Source organism: Parasteatoda tepidariorum, chromosome 1 (genome assembly GCF_982258835.1).
Source record: "Parasteatoda tepidariorum strain Cologne lab strain chromosome 1, Ptep-v5.0, whole genome shotgun sequence".
Classification (NCBI taxonomy): Eukaryota; Metazoa; Arthropoda; class Arachnida; order Araneae; family Theridiidae; genus Parasteatoda; species Parasteatoda tepidariorum.
In genome coordinates this window covers 70775358-70792882 of record NC_141755.1, presented here as the reverse complement: position 1 = coordinate 70792882, position 17525 = coordinate 70775358, and the positions used below count along the sequence as shown (strand labels likewise).

Sequence of the window (17525 nt, the reverse complement as noted above, 5' to 3'; positions counted from 1 at the left end):
GATAAAACAGGAAAAAAAAAACATTTCTTTTCTTCAATGTTTATTTATTTATTTTGATAAATCTATAATTGATATGATAAATATGGCATTTTTTTTTGAAGAAACAAATTATTCTTTTTTTTTATTTTTGAATGAATTCTAATAATTGAACGCTTTTAATTTAATATATTACTAAGTTTATTGATTAAAAAAATCGAACACTAATTAAAAATATATTATTACATTTGCCGTTAACATGTCTAAATACATGTGCGGCCCTTTGTTAGTCAACCTGCTGTGCAAGTGGCCCTTCACTCAAAAAGGTTGTGTATCATTACCGTAAGGAAAGTTTCCCATTGTTTATCATTTTAAGGAACATTTTCCTTTAAGAAGCAAAACAAATTTATTTCTCTTAGAAATCGTTACAGATGCGGCTAAAAAGGGAAAAAATACCGATAATAACTGATTAAAATTATCATTATTTAAAAAAAATACGTCATTTTCATATCAAGGAATAACTTTTTGTTTTGACCGCTAGTAGGCGTTACTTTTAACCAACTAAATATAAGACGACGAAAAAAAAAAATTTAATCAAAGATCTCTTAAGTGTTGCTTTTTTTTCTGGCCGATTGCATGACTACTGGAAAAATATAACATTCTAGTCCTAGAGTAAAAATGATACTCAACGCACAATGTGCTCTTTATGTTTTGGTTTCTGTATTAACTTTTGTTTCGGTAAAATGTGCTGACGATGTTTACAAAATAGGCATTGGAATAGCAGACATGACCGGCCCGGCAGCTGAAATTAATATGGTAAGTCATCGGTCTTATATTATTCATATCTATGCAGACCAGTTCGTTAATGGCAGTTCGTCAGTTGAGTATGGTACGTTGTTTTAATATTGATCGTACGACGACCAGTTCCAGATAACATCGTCTGATTCCGCACAAATCAAAATCAGAGTTGGCTTTAATCCGAACACATGCAAAATGCCAAAATATCCGAAATCCCGACTCCGGTTCAGGTAAAGTCTCTAACTCTACAAAAAGGAAAAATAACACGAACAAGCTGTCGGTTGTTTTGTTTGAGTTGAAATTTTGGTATAGATGGGTTTCAGCAATTTTGGGACTTCATCCAGATCTCAACTTCGTACCAGACCATCCGAAGTCCCGACTCAAAAGAAAAAACACAAACAAGTTGTTAGTTGCTTTGTTCGAGTTGAAATTTTGGTATAGATGGGTTTCAACTATTTTGGGACTTCATCTAGATCTCAATTTCGTACCAGACCATCCGAAGTCCCGACTCAAAAGAAAAAACACAAACAAGTTGTTAGTTGCTTTGTTCGAGTTGAAATTTTGGTATAGATGGGTTTCAGCAATTTTGGGACTTCATCTAGATCGCAATTTCGTACCAGACCTGAGTCGGCAAATTTTGGTGTGCGATGTACGTTTTCCGACTAATGTCTTTCTTCAGAAGCTACAAAGCTGTGATAGTTCCAAAGCAAGATGACCGACTAAATTATTGACAATAAGCTAAAATCCCGACTCTGTTGGATAAGTTTGATGGATTTCAGCATTGTCAGAATTTCGTCCAAGATCTGACTCGGCAGATCTTGGTGTGCTATGGGCGTTTTCCGATTCATGTTCTTCTTCTAAGAGTTTCCAAGTTACCATCAAGCCAAAGTCCCGCAGTGGACTGATCGTTAAGACACGGTTCCCAACATATCACAGAAGTCAAGCATCAGTGGGTGGGTGGGTGACCAGTTGGATCAGTTTGCGTAGGGACCGAAGGTGTGCGGTATTGGTCCTCGATTAACTGTTCTACCGTAAAGTGCTCGACTTGCCATCCGTCGTCGGGTCGTTCAGGTCGTCGGGGCTACTGAAGGGGGGGTGCCATCCCTTTTGCAGAGGATCAAAATTGTGATGGCATGTCTTCGAATCATCCTCAGGGATGTTTCCCAGACAGTCACCAATAGCCCATTGTGCAGCTCTAGTGCGACGTAAATGTACTACAACAACTATAAGCCAAAATTGATTTTTTTTTTAAATCGAAATCCTGACTTAGTCGAATATTTCGTCTGCATTGAAATTTTTGCTTAGATTTTTTTTCCTGAATGTTCATCCGAGACCCGATGCGACAAAACTTGCGATGTGCTATGCATTTTTTCTTATTCATACTGTAATGTAATCGCCAATTCATAATAGCTAACCTGCTGTTTTTTGTCGTATGCCTGTTTAGGCAGTGGGGGTGCGATTGTTACTGTTTTTCAGTGGCGCCATCTATGGCAGGAATTCGACTTCTGCCACGCCATTCACACAACCACAACCCGTTTATAGGGCGGGTCACATTCCCACACAAAGGAGAAAGGACATAGAACACACACAGAGAGAAAGGAACATCCATGCCTTGCCCGGGATTCGGACCCAGGACCTTTCTGATGCAAGGACAGTTCCTTGCCCCATACACAGGCCGGTCGGCTACCCTGCTGTTATAATGCTGATGACCGACTAAACATAATCCTGATATAGTCGGTTATTTTGTTTATTAAACTTATTTTTAAACTTAAAACTTATGTTTAGATGAATTTTTGCATTTTTCGTCATGGCGCGGAAAATTTTGTCCCATGTGTGTTTATGCTAAATTGATAGGCATTTTTTATTTTCGAACAATTTTTAATACATTCGTTATGAAAGTTAATTCAACATTATAGTAAAAATAAAGTTTTTTTTTTCTACAGGTATGTCGATTAATGCTGGATCATTTTTCAAACGCCATTTTGTCGTATCGAAGCGCCATGTTGTCAAATTTCCGACTAGACTATTTCGATAATTAGTTAATTTTGTCATAAACTTCTCAAATGGTGACCATTTCTCTAAAAACTCACATCTTGAACAGTAACAAATCTAATGAACACACAATCAAATGTTGCTAATAATTAAATAGGATGAGATATAGATACTTCGATTCGTATTGTCTTTTAATTAGATAATTTAAAAGAAAATTAAGAATGATGAATTTAAATAAATAGATTATGGAAAGTATAATATAAAATCAGTGTAGTCTTAAACTTTTTATTAACAGTGCACAAAAAAAAGTAAAGATATTACCCCGAATAAATTTTGTGCTGATGATCGGAATTTCACGTACTTAGTGTCAATCTTATAGTTCTAGGATGGGGAGCTCAATTTTGCTAATTTATTAGTGGCAACTCTTAATTAAGTTATGAATATAGTCACAAAACAGTTCTTTCTCTGAGATAGCTATGCGAAGATAGCCCCCTAAAATGAGGAAAATCAAAGATTCAAGCTGCATTCGTTTGACCACAAATGACCACCTTTTAATTTTTTCAAAGCGGTGTCAAGGTCAAATGAAATATAAAAATTGGATTTGTATTTTCTTAGCGTAAAAATGCGAAGTTAACCCCCGAATTTAATTTTTAGGATTATGTCCAAAATAAGGGTGGTCAAAAAAATTAAAAGGTGGTCATTTGTAGTCAAACGAATACAATATAAAAATTGGAGTTTTATTTATTTGGCGTAAAAATGCGAAGTTAGCCCCCGAATTTAATTTTTAGGATTATGTCCAAAATAAGGGTTGTCAAAAAAAATTAAACGGTGGTCAGAAAGTGGTCAAACGAATGCAGTTAGAATTTTTGATTTTCCTCATTTTCGGGGGCTATCTTCGCATAGCTGATTTAGGATTATGTCCAAAATAAGGGTGGTCAAAAAAATCAAACGGTGGTCATTTGTGGTCAGAAAGTGGTCAAACGAATGCAGTTTTAATTTTTGATTTTTTCTCACATTCGGGGGCTATCTTCGCATAGCTCATTTAGATTCTAGAATTTCAAAATTCGAGCCCTAAATTTCGAAAAAAAAATGGATCATAAATTGGGAGACTAGGAAAATATATATAAATGAAAGAGTCCGAAAAAATATTATATCACCTCGCCGTAGAAAGTGGAGTATTTTAATATAACCATAAACTAACTGATTGGTAGACAAGAGAATAAAATGAAAATAATTAATGGTTTTAAAAAAATCGCTTCATTTTACCAAATATCTAAGTTTCGTTTTTTTTCCCCCCTTTCTTTTTTTTGGACAAAGTATATTCTTCCGCTTAGCTCTTTCATTGCTACATTATCACCAAAAATCGTTACTATAATTTCTTCATTATTTTCTTTATTTAGAAACAATTTTTTCAATTCTAGGCATGGTACATATATCTGATCCAATAGTCTCATTTTAGACAGAGTTCATAAGCCGCTAAGAAACTGAAAAGGTGACAACAAAACTAAATTTTATTATGTTTTTATGTCTCAACATTCCTTATTAAATTACAATGCCTTCAATATCTGGTTAAAATATCTTGAGTTTCGAAGTTTTAGTTTTAAAGAGATAAGATATAGTTTTAAAAAATTGATTTATATGTCCTTAATTGAGCAAGATTAATAATTATTATAGTTTTCACCATAATTCATTCACAGCTGTGACCTGTTTAAATAGTTCCAAAGGCCTTCATACTTGACTTTGAAAAAAAAAAAATTCCGTAAACATGTTTGTTGCAAAAAATAGCTGCCGTACAATATTTACTAGATTCCCTAAAACTCACAGTGTAGGGGAAAAATATATTAAAAGTAAAATACTCCTTTTTCCAAACATCAAAAAATTGTAAGTAAATTAATTTTTTATTATCTATTTGAAGAAAGAAATTGGATGCTTTTTTTTGTTTTAAAAGTGTTCATAATGTATATTCTTATATTTTCTTCAAGATTCACGTTAAAAATTTTAAATTTTACCCAATTTTTATAGCTACAGTCTTAAAAAATATTTATTTTATTCAAAACTTTATTGTAGAGGAACAAAAGTAACACGGCTTTTGCGTGAACAATTCCATATACTAAATATTTTTGTAAACTTTCGCATTCTTTTAATTTTGAATACAATGCTCTATGCTAGTTTGCATACATTTTGACTAATATTGATTATGCTTGCATCACCCAGATTTTATCACGAAGAAATGTTGACAAATTTTCATTAGGATGAGAAGCATTTTGCAACATTGTGTTCAGACACTTTTAGGTTTTATAAATAATACGTAGTATGAATTGCATGCAATAATTCGTGTAAAGTCATAAATTTAATTTTATAACTTAAAAAAATGGATATAAAGAGATCGTCAATACAATAAAGGAACAGCAAAAAGCAGACGATTTAAAACCAAACGATTATTTTTCATTTTCTTTTTTCTTCTTCTTTTTTTTGTTCTCCTAGCGACGACTGAAAGTTGTAGTTAATGTTATCTCATCAAGAACCTAGTCCTCTGTAAAAGAAATTTCACAAGATTAAAATTCTCCCAGATAGCAATATAAGGTTTTTTTCACCCAACAAAAACCTTTTCATGTAAACCTGAAAAGGGTTTTTACACGGTTTACATGTAAACCTTCTAACCTTAAAACGAGGTCTGCGACAATCTGCTCTATTCTACGCACATTACCCTAATCCAAAACCTTGGAAAACAACCTTCTACCTAACAACCTTAAAACGAGGTTGTCTTAGGGTTTTCAAGTGAAAATAAAAACCTTGAATAGCGCTAGTTCTAAGATGAAAATCATCATAAATCTACATAATTATAAGGTTTCCGTTTGCAGCGTTTCGTATGCTCAGCTAAAATCTACCTTGTCATGAAATTTTCATTGACAATGCAATTTAATACTATTGCTAGTGTACGTCAGCTAAAACGTCATTCCGAACGTGATGTCATCTCTCCCACGATTGTGTGACGGCGCGTTTCATTATTCGTTTTATATTTTACTTCTTATAGCTTCTCAATCCGAGAAAAATTCTCCTTTCCATCTATTTTGCTTGATTATTTTGGGGAAAACAGTCAGTTTATATCAGTCTGTCTTACTTTGCTGTAAGAACTTAGAGATTTACAAGTTAAAATATCTTTTAATACGAAATTTTTTTTATTTGACGATTTGATTGATGAAAACACAAAATAAATAGAACATATGTAATACTTAAAGAGGGTCTGTATATTTTCGTCTTTCTTATTTGGAAATTTATGCGGTGTGAGAAGTTTTAATGAGTGCAAAAATGTTCAGTTTTTTGTATATCAAGGAAAATTAACATGAAATATCTTCTTTTGTCAAAATAAATAAATTCAACTGATTATTTATCTCTAACTTAATATGTATGATATGATAAATGTAGGAAACTTATTGATAACAAAATAATTTTTTAAAAGAAATCGTTTAATGAATGTAGAAGCTCCAAACATATTTTTTTAACACACAACAACAAATAAATATTATGATTATCATAACAATTAGTATATGACAAGTGTATTAGTACAAATCAGACATGCCATAATTATATTAGGTATTTTGTTATATAAAAATATTATCTGTATAATAACCATTAGTGAATAATACAAAACAGATACACCATAATTAAATCAACTATTTCGTCAATATATAAACAAATGATATTATAGGTATAATAACCACCAGTGAATATACAACATATTTAACATGAAGGAATTAGCGAAACAATCCTCATTAAAATAAATTACTTCCTCGTCAGATATTCTCCTTTCTCTGAAAAATAAGAGGAAATTTTTGTGAGCATACTTGCGTATATTGAATGAAATTTTATGCATATACACATGAATTGTATGTACGTACATAGACACAAACGTATATTGTACCTACAGGAATGCATGCATACATTATATGTATACAGGTGCATATGCACGTATAAATAAAAATGCATGCATACACACGTATAAGTAAAAATACATGCATACACACGCAGTATATAATTATATTTATGTGGTCACTTTAAATATCGTTGTATGAATAACATATGTTATTCATACAACGATATTTATTATTATTAAATATTATTGTTATTAAATAGTACATGCATATAGTACATGCACACGTGAGTACATTGTATGTCATATGAACGTAGATTGAATAAATTATTTGTTGAAAACAAAAAGCAGACCACTCTGAAATTTTTTTGATCTAATGATCGGTTGTTTTTGTTGGTCTATGTCGCACTAACGATGAACAATGGGCTATTGGTGTAGAGTTGGGAAACATTCCTGAGGATGATATGAAGACATGTCAACACAATTTTGATCCTCTACAGAGGGGATGGATCTCCTGCTTGACGACATGCGAGTGAAATCGAGATCCTAATGGTTGAAAAGTTTAATTAGGATAGATACCGCACACCTTTGGTTCCTTTGTAGGTTGATCAAAGTGATCACCCATCCACACACTGACCGTAGCCAGTGATCCTTGACTTCGGTGTTCTACTGGGAACCGTGTCTTAAAGTTCACTCTACTGCGAGATGATCCAATGATCGGATATTTACGTTCTTGAACTCAATCTTAAGGGTTCAAAGGATCTCAAATATGTTAATTAATTAATGCAAACCATATTTTAAGTTATTAAATTAGACAAAAATAAAACGTACTTTCTCTGAAAAACATACCTTTTCTCGACGGATGCACATTTCTGACCCACAAAATATAGGGCGTAGCCGCACTCTGGGAAATATGGTCCTAATAATAGGTTGGTCAAAAGAGCCGTCCAACGGGTATTCGCAATCTGAAATAAATCGTCCCAATAGTGAGGTCGGAGTCCAAAGCTTAGACTCTTTAATGTTAATTTGACTTTTTGAGTATTTCACCATGTCTTGAGAACTTTTAAAACAAATTAAAATAGTTTTGCATACAAACATAAATTTCGTTTATCCAAAGATAATTCTTTGCAAAATATAACTTTTAGTAAATATTTACTTTTTGTAAATTTTTTTTTATAATAGCCAAAAAATTTTTGATTATTAAAGTATAGAATTTTTTATGACATTTAAAAGAAGGAAATTTTAAATGGCAAAATACAACATTTGAGTAGAATGGATCGAATAGTTCCTGAAAAATTGAATTTTGAAAAAGTCACATTTTCAAGAGCTATTCTATTGATTTCGTTCAAATGTTGCGCTTTGCCATTTAAAATTGTTTAACTTAAATTCAAAATTCTTTAGACTATCATTGAATAAAATAATAAAAAAATATTATTTTGACTAAAATTTATATTTTGCATGGAATTAGCTTTGGACAAACGAATTTTTTAATTGAGTGCAAAAAAATTTTCAATTCATTTAAGATGCTCTCAAGATGTGGTCTCATACGTAAAAAATATTAACATTAAGGGGTACAAACTTTGAACCGCTCTTCTGACTATAACTATTGGGACTATTTTTTTCCAGATTACGACCACCCCTATAATTTGAGAGTCAGAAACCCAAGAAACACCATAAAAAAGGCATGTTTGTTCAGAGAAAGTATGTTTTTGTGTCTGATTTCGTAACTTAAAATATCGTGGGCACTAAGTAATTAGCATATATGTCATCCTCTCGAACCTTTAAGATTGAGTCCTTGAATGTGAAGATACGATCATTAGATGAAAACTTATTTAGAATGGTCCATTTATTTTTTGTGTATCGTACATACGTATATATACTTTAAGTAGTACATATAAGTATGCATAATCTTATGTACGTTAATTCACATATATGTAGATAAACACATACTTTATATGAATATATAATGTATATATGTATCTATGTAAATGTGGGTATATTTGCACGCCCGTACGCTTGTACGTATATACACAATATATATATGTTCAATATATGTACGCATATATTCATGCGCTATGTAATAACGATGTATGCACTTATGTATAAACAGGGCACAAAAAAGGGAAAACCCTGAAAATATTTTATCTCTTGATCGGATTTTAATGTACATACTACTAGTCGATCTTATTGGTTTGAATGTGTAACTTTATGAGGGATTCAGTTCCTAGACCCTTAGAACAGGAGAAGCACCTGCCATCTGCAAAATATGGTATCAACAGTTTATGAAGAAGAGCGGTGGAAAGTTTGAATCACTTAATGTTAAAATCCCTTTTTGCAAATTTCGTATTGTATAATTTTTTAAGCAAATAAAAAATTTAAAATTTGAATGAAATCAATTGAAATCGATTTCTGAAGAATTCTTCAGAAATCGAATTTTCTATAAATAGCTTTTTTTAGAATTTGATTATGGAAAAAAATTTTCTATATTTTGCAATGCAAAGTGTTTTCGACAATTAGTAAATAAAATAAAAAATAATATTTATTTAAAGTTATTTTTTGCATAGAATTATCTTTGGATAAACGAATCTTATAATAGTGTGCAAAAACTTCATGATTCGCTTAAAAAAGCTCTTCAAATATAGCGAAATACTCAAAAAGCTTTGTTAACATTAAGAGATCCAAACATTCAATCGCTCTCCTGCCTAAACAACTTTGGCAATATTTTCAGACAGGAAAACTTTTAAAATATTGACTACCTTCCATATTTTTAGGATCAAAAATTCAAATCCATCGGAGAAAAAAAATCATTTTTTTTTCATCTGGTTTTGTAACTTAAAATATCGTTTGTATAAATTAATTAGCATGTTAGCAAGATCATGTCCTCGAACAAAGCATATCTTGCTAATATGCAAGCATATTAGCAAGATTATGTCCTCGAACAAAAAAAAATTGAGACTCAAGACGTAAACCATTTACGTATTAGATTGAAAGTTATTTAAGACGAGTAATTTTGTTTCGCACCATACAAAAATATGAAGTCGAATTAATAGATAAACTACATTCAAGTTCCGAAAATTTTGTGGTAGAAGCAATCCATCAATTTGCACAATCGATCACGTTATCTTCCATGTTGAATCCGAACTATCGCCTAATACAAACTGAACCCGGGTGTCCCAGTAATGGTCACAAAAATTTTAATAGCTATTATTCGAAACTTGACAGCATTCGACGATTTTTGATCAATTATAGAGATCAAATTTCTCAAATGAATTCCAATTTCAAAATGAATCACAATTATTCCTATAAGCAATCAATTCTACTTATGGTGATTAGAAAACAAATAAAACATATATTATCTTGTCTTGAAATTAAAAGTGCTTAAGCTAATCGGAAAGTTACCGAAATTACAAATACAATCTTCTAGCCATGGATACACTCGAAAGTGGGTTAAGAAAATATTATAAATGCTACGTTTGGAAAAAATCAGATTCAAATTATAGTAATACACAGTTTCTATTTTAAAATCCTGATAAGTAGTCTGGAGCCTCATAAAACTTTTTAATGTGGATAAATCTTCAATTTCTGAAATATTATTTTTATTTGTTGGGCTATATTTTGGTATTAATGTAAATCTAACTAACGTTAGTGCTAATTTCCATTTTTTATAATAACGATAAATGTATTGTCAATGCTATTTACTTGAATCTATCGGCAACTCATACATCAAAAAAAAAAAAAAATTAAGGTAAAATAGTAATAACAGTAATAAATGAAAGTATTGATAATTAAATTTAAATTATAGTTTCAGTGCTTACTTGAAGCTTACTGAAATTAAGAAGGGAGCATAATAACCATTTAATATCCTTTGGGTAAGGCCGTTCCAAGCATAAATTTAAGTTTTAAATTCTTAAGTTAATATTAATTGATAATCTTAAAAAACAAATAACAATGTGTAAATTAAATACTTAATAAGACAAATGAAATGCAATTAAACAGTGTACCTACTTCTTATATCAACTAAAGGGAAACATCTTAAACTTGGAGGAATAAAACAGAATATCATTAAGAAACTTCAATTTTAAACTTAAATCAAGCAAGTAAACTCCAAGATTGTAAATGATCAGTAGCCGTAATATTAGTGCAAATTTGCGCATGACGTAAGCAGCAGATTTTAAGACAGCATTTTGAGAGTGAGAAGAATCAGGAGTTTACAATAATTTTCAAAAGTTAAATTTAGTGACATTATTTTTTATCATTTTCTTTTATTTTTATTACTATTTTTAATTGAATAAGAATATTCAAGTTTGAACATTAAGCATTGCCTCAAAGTTTCGGTACAATAAGGCTAATCGAAGTTTTTCTAGTTTTTAAAAGAACTTCGTTTAAAATTTTATTTATTGCTTTTCCATTTTAATTTTATGTATTCTAGACGTATATTTGTTTGATAATTCAAATAAGACGTTAAAAGAAAGAGAACAGATTTAAAATACTATCTTCCGATTTTTTGAACGACTTAATTAAAATTTAATTAAACAGACTTTTAGCCCCCCCCCCCCTTTAGAAATACTTATTTTTCTTCATATTAGTTCCTTTTACATTTTTTTTAATTTTCAACAGTGTTTTGCCGATAATGTACAGAAAAAATTCTTGACACGCAAAAACTGCTGCAAAATTTCAGGAATGGTTGAACATTTACATACCTGCTAACTTATAAACTTTTTTGAGAAAATCTTTTACAGCAGTGACAAAATTTAAATTAGGAGGTATAAAAGTTTTACATCCTTTTAAAATATTTAATTTCACCTGAAAATATGCAAAATTTGAGCATAATCGGTTGAATAGTTTCTGAGAAATCGAATTTTAAATATATACAGGAACAATTCGATAGATTTAGCTCGATTTTGTATTTTGCCATGTAAAATTACAAACATAAAAATTGTATAAAAAGTAGCATGCCTTATAATTCAAAAATTTCCAGCAATTATTTAATAACATAATAATAAATATCTACTAAAGTTTATATTCTGCATGCAATTATCTTTGGATAAACGAATTTTAAAATTATGTTCAAAATTTTTTTAACTCGCTTAAAAAGGTCTCTATATATGGCGAAATATGCAAAATATAAAATTAAGATAAAGGCATCCAAACTTTGGATCGCCCTCATGATCAAACTATAGGGACAATATTCCCCAGATTGTGGCCACCCCCTATATTTTGGGGGTTCAAAATCTGAATCCGTCGGAAAAAAGGTATGTTTATTCAGAGAAAACACATTTGTGTGTTTAATTTCGTAACTTAAATAATCGCCTGCACTAATTAATGAGATTACCCCTTCGAAAAATTAAGATTGAGTTATAAAACGAGAAAAATTAAATCATTAGATCAAAATCTATTCAGGGTGGTCTGTCTCTTATTTTGCACACGATACATCGAGTTCTGTGAACAAAATGTTCCTAAATTCACTCCAAAGATACGATGAAAAAAACTGCGAGTCTAGGTTTTGAATCCTCCCAGCTTTAGAGCGAGTACCAGCCTGTCTGGGAAATAAAGGCGGTTGGTGCACAATGCTAATTTTATTTTCACCATCACTCCTCGTTAGTCATAAATCGTGGAGTCTTAATATCGATGACCCTCTAGCTCACAAGAGACAGTTGGGCGAATTTTTTCTGTATATAAATATTTTAAATAAAATTTCTCTTCGCGGATATTTTATTGCTATACCATAACTAGGTTTGCAATAAGGTAAAATGAACGAGAGAAGGCCAGACATTTTAAAGGAACCGCAATGCATAAGACCCTTAAAGCCAAATTCGAGAAAAAAGTAAAATTTGTAAAAAAATATTGAAGAGTCAATTTTAAACTACAGATAAAAAAATTTTAATTTTTATTTATTTTTTAATGAGATTGTTTGAATGAAAAGTTTCTAAAAAAGAACTTTTACTTATACTTGTGTCGAGAAACCTTTAAAAGAAAGTTTTCGTATTGTACTTTCGCAGACCTTAAAAAACAATCCAAAAACATAGTCCTATGTTCGTTTATTTGCTTTCCCTTAAATGAGGTCCTTTGCAAAATATTTTCTTATTATTTATTAATATTTTCGCTGAAAAGGTTAATATTTGCTTTATTTCGTTCCCTTTGAAAAAGGTTTTCGCTTAATATTTCTGCTAATCTAATCATGACAGCAAACAAAAATGCAAAAAATAAGGTTTACAATATGCTTGTTTTTTAACCTAAATAACAATATTTTTTAGAAAAGATTTAAAAATCATTTACTTTTCCTTTAAGGAGGAAAGGTAGGAAATTGCAATATTTTTACGTCATTGAAAAAAGGTTTTTACTGCAAACCTTTTCGTGACAATGAAAATAAAGTTAAAACACAAGGTTGTCGTAAGGTTACATGCTTTCTGGGTCTAATACTTTAGTCGAATGCGTTGTAAGCGTTAAATGCTTTGTTCCAGCGATTTCAATAAATGTTATTTGCTTATTGTTGATTTTGGAAGAAGTTTAATTTAGTTGTGATGTAAAGTATAAGTGATAAAAAAGAATGAACCTTATTTTTTGAACTATGCCGAGGCTTTAAAAATAGTGGCTTTAGGATTGTTTGCTTAATGGAAAATTGAAGTGATGATGATGTCACGAAAAGTGAATATTTTGAAAAAACGATCACCTTTGATGAATGCTGTGATATTAAGAAGTTTTGTGCCTTCGTGATGGTGATTTCGAACGCCATAAGTGATCGCTCACTTTTCCGAGTATTATTTTTCTTTATTGAGTGACTATAAATAATCGTTTAAATACAAATCGAGTTGTGACTTTTATTCTATTCGAGTAATTCTGATACTTAATAAAATTAATTAATATAAATTCTATTTAATATTAGAATCACTTAGACTCGATCACTTAGACTAATTAATATTAAATTCGAATAATTATAATATTAAATAAAATGAATGAAATGTGACTCTTTTATATGTTGTTATTTTCGAACCATATTTTGCGGAAAATTTATCCGAGCATTATTTTGTATACTCAAGTTACACTAAATTATTATAATTAATATGATGGGTTTAGTATTTAGTAAATTAATTCTTTCACTAACACTATAAATGTGTAATAGAGACAGATTAAGTTGATGTCTTAATAATTGATTTTCAAAACTAGCTCTCAAAAAACACATGATCGGAAATACCTGTAACACAATATATTAATATTCTGTATTTGCAGTAAATGTATATGCAGTACCTGTATATGCAGTATGGTACTTGCATACCCTTTTAAATGCCAATTTTCCATGTCTCTTTGTAAAAATGTTAAAGACTAGTAACTAAAATATTTTTTTAGCACTTAAATTGGAAGAACTAAATATTCCTATCAACCAAAATCTATTAGTTATATAAAATTATATTTCGTCGGATATACGTCTTTCCTGTAATAAAACAGTTGTTGCATTTTTTTGGTAGCTATCTGAAGAAAATTTCCATTTAATTTATATACAAATTCATAAAGGCACTTTTTTTATTAGTGCAAAATAAGAGTTCGTCAGGTAAACGGTTAAATTAATATGCTTAACACGATATCCCGATCAGTTCAACTTAAGATAAAGTCAAAGGCTTTTGATTTAAAAAAACAATAGTAATTAGCCATAACTTTCTAAAATAAAATTTAGTACAAACATTTTGACCGCTAGCATTTAAAATATTTTTAAAAGGCGACAAAAAATTCTGCTTACATTTTAATTATCAAAGTCAATTGTCACCTTGGAATGACCCCTAGCCACAGAAATTAAAAATAAAAAGTTACAATGCCAATTGTTTCAAACAAGTTAAAGGTAACAAATCATACTACAATAATATCTTGCAAATGGTGTTAAAGCTGAAAAATAATTTAGACAACAAACAAATTTTTTCAACTTCTTTTTTTTTTTTAAAAAAAAAAAAGAGAGCTAATGTTAGTGGAGGAACGTGAGAATATAATTGTAGTTAAAAAATTTGTTTCCATTTAAAAAAAAAAAGCAAATGTTTGATTTTTTTTTTGAGTTGCATTAATATTTATTTATTTTTCATAACTAAAACTAATAAAAATCAATAAAGAAACAAATAATTTGTCCGTTTGTTAATTCACCGGGAAAATAAATACGATTAATTATTTCGATCTTAGAGACGTTTTTCACGAGTAATTTTAAAATAGCAAATTGTTCTCAATTTCCTAACAAGGCTTAATTCTCAGCCAACTCGCAATAGTTCTAAAACATTTAAAAAAAATTAACTTGAGAATCATTTACAACGAATATTTAATTTGAAGACAAATTTATATAAAGTATTAATAAAAATAAAACAAAATAGAATTGAATATTATCGATAGCATTAAGAAAGAGAAATTAAAAAATTTAAAAACACAATTCTAAGACGTTAGAAAAATTTTGGCTACATATTTGGCTGTCCAATATGTTCGGCAACTCCATACTCTTTGTAGTGACTTAATGAATCAAAACACCATTTTGGATAATAATTACTGATCTTACAAGAGTTAGATTCAAAATACCATTTGCAACACTAATATTTTCGCTTTTATAATTTATTTATTAAAATATATATTAAATAATTTATAAATATATTACTCCAAATAAATGTATATCTATGCATTTTATTGAAATTAAATCAACAGTGGAATGAATCTAAAAAATAAAAAAAGCAGATGCATAATCACGTTCGATCAGAAATATATGTTTATAGAACATAGTATTCGTTGAATATAATATTTTATTCAAATCTCTTTACTAACTTAAGAATCATCGTAATTATAATTTTAAAAAAAGATTAGTAATCGATTATCGTCGAAAAATCATGAACGAACTCTTACCCTATATTTGCATAACTCCATGTTCCTTGTAAGTTAACCTCATTTACGTATTAACTTTAATTTAAATATGTTATTTTCATTGTCACCAAATTAATATTTTTTAATAATAATTAATTTTAATTTTTATTCTTTTCTTTATTTTTACAACTTTATTTAAACTCTAAATTTTTGTGTAGAAAAATTCGTATATTTGTACGGTATAGAAATATTATGCCTCTTTGTTCACAACTTTTTTACCCGCAATTAAATTAAATAATAAAAAATAATAAACAATTATTAAAAATTATTTTTGTTCGAAATTATTTTTGAGCAAACTGGTTTCCCATATGGGAGCATATGTTTTTTAAAATTGTCTTAATATAGCTAAAAAGGAAAAAATAGAAATCAACATTAAGGGGACATAATGCTAATTGCTAATGCTGATGCTGCATGCGCTCTCCTGATTAAACTATTAGTACTACAATTTCCCCATTGCGGTCACTCCCTCCCCTCCCCCGTATTTCAAATAAGTAAAAAAATATATTTTTATTTTTGAGAAAGTACGTTTTTGTGTTTGATTCTACTAGTTAGAACTACGACTTAGGTTAATTATTATAATTAAAATAATTAATTAATTTTTAGGGCTAATTGATCATCACGTTTGAGATCACCCTATAGAACCATTAAGATTGTCACTTAGTACGTGAAAAACTAATCATTGAAACAAAAGTTGTTCAGGATGATATTTTCTTTTCTTGCTCTATGTATTTCTAGAGATTTTTCGTTTTTCTGTGTATGGGGAGACTATATTCAGTTATATGTTTGAAGCATTTTTAAACAACTTAAATTCAAAGATATTCCTTTCAATTAAAACAATAGAATAAATGCAGAATTGCGCCAATAATTATCCTAATTACTATTCATATTTTATTAATTAGAAACAATATATCATTAATAAAATTAACAAATTGTTAAGAAAGATTTGGACTGAATCAGTTTTGGAAGAAATTGATTAAAAACAATGAATAACTACTAAAACATTTAAAGTATAAAACTTCGAATTCACTTTAGTGAAATGTTAAATTTTACTTACTAAATAAAATAATTTTTAGTAATAATAATTTTAATTTAAATATAATTAAATAAAAAAGCTTCTGAAAAACCAGCAGTATTTACAATAATTTTTAATTCATAACAGAATCAGATTCCTAAGTTATTATTCAAATGTTAGGACAAGAAAAAATTTGCAGTCTAACAAAAAAAAAATTCTTGTTAAAAAAAGCTATTAATTTTTTTTTTTTTATACTTAGAATATATTTGAATTATAATAAATGCGTATAAATAGCATAATCTATTTGTTGCAATTCTCCAATTGACAACAAGTCTCCGAATTGACAGTTTTTTTTTAATGTTTCTTACATGAGCTCCGATCAGCTGAATATTTTGAAATTTAAATATTTTTTGCTGTGTTTTGCATAAGCACAGCTGATTTAGTATTTTTAAATTCTAAATATTTATTATTGAGATAATTTATCAGTATCTAAACTTGCATATCTCGAAAGTAAAGTACGTGTTTATCATATTTTTCATTAAAAATTTATTTAATTGAAACAATAGATATTATTGTATAAATAATTTTAAAAACTTGAGATAACTTTAAATACATAAGTTATATTCTCACATCTGTCATTTTTCTAATATTTAACGAGATATATTATCTTTCAATGATATTTAAAAATATTTTTATCTTATTTTAAATAACATTTACAATTTAATGCAAAACATTTCTCATAACAGGAAAAATGATGATAAAAATTTGCTTTATCATTCTGTTATTTCTATTGAAAGTGATAAAAATAGAAAAAATTCAAGCTGTTATAGATATTTTTTATGCATCAATATTTTATGAAAAAATTATTTACACACATCATCTGCCTTATCTAGTTCTTAATATTTGTATTGATGAGAAAATTCATCAGGAATCCGTTTATAATCGTAGTTTAGTTATCAGCAGAATACATTATCATATTGAAAACAGATGCTTTTG

At 29.1% G+C, this 17525-nt stretch overlaps 1 protein-coding gene and 1 long non-coding RNA gene across 3 annotated transcripts in view; one reads left to right on the top strand and one right to left on the bottom strand.

Moving 5' to 3' along the window:
• The first annotated feature begins 576 nt into the window (after window positions 1-576).
• The window catches only part of LOC107456255 (neutral ceramidase-like), a 57372-nt gene continuing 40423 nt past the window's right edge, over window positions 577-17525 (top strand). Inside the window, 1 exon segment of the mRNA XM_087166215.1 lies at window positions 577-792. Within this exon segment, the coding sequence (XP_087022341.1) occupies window positions 655-792 (138 nt within the window). The 5' untranslated portion in view covers window positions 577-654.
• Window positions 6372-10827, bottom strand: LOC147816507 (uncharacterized). 2 transcript variants are annotated; one of them, XR_015434954.1, is made up of 3 exons: window positions 10643-10824; window positions 7487-7602; window positions 6372-6578 (listed from the first exon to the last, which is right to left on the bottom strand). It is a non-coding gene; the product is annotated as an uncharacterized LOC147816507 (long non-coding RNA). The 2 variants fall into 2 exon arrangements; XR_015434955.1 differs by lacking the exon at window positions 7487-7602 and having other exon boundaries at window positions 10643-10827.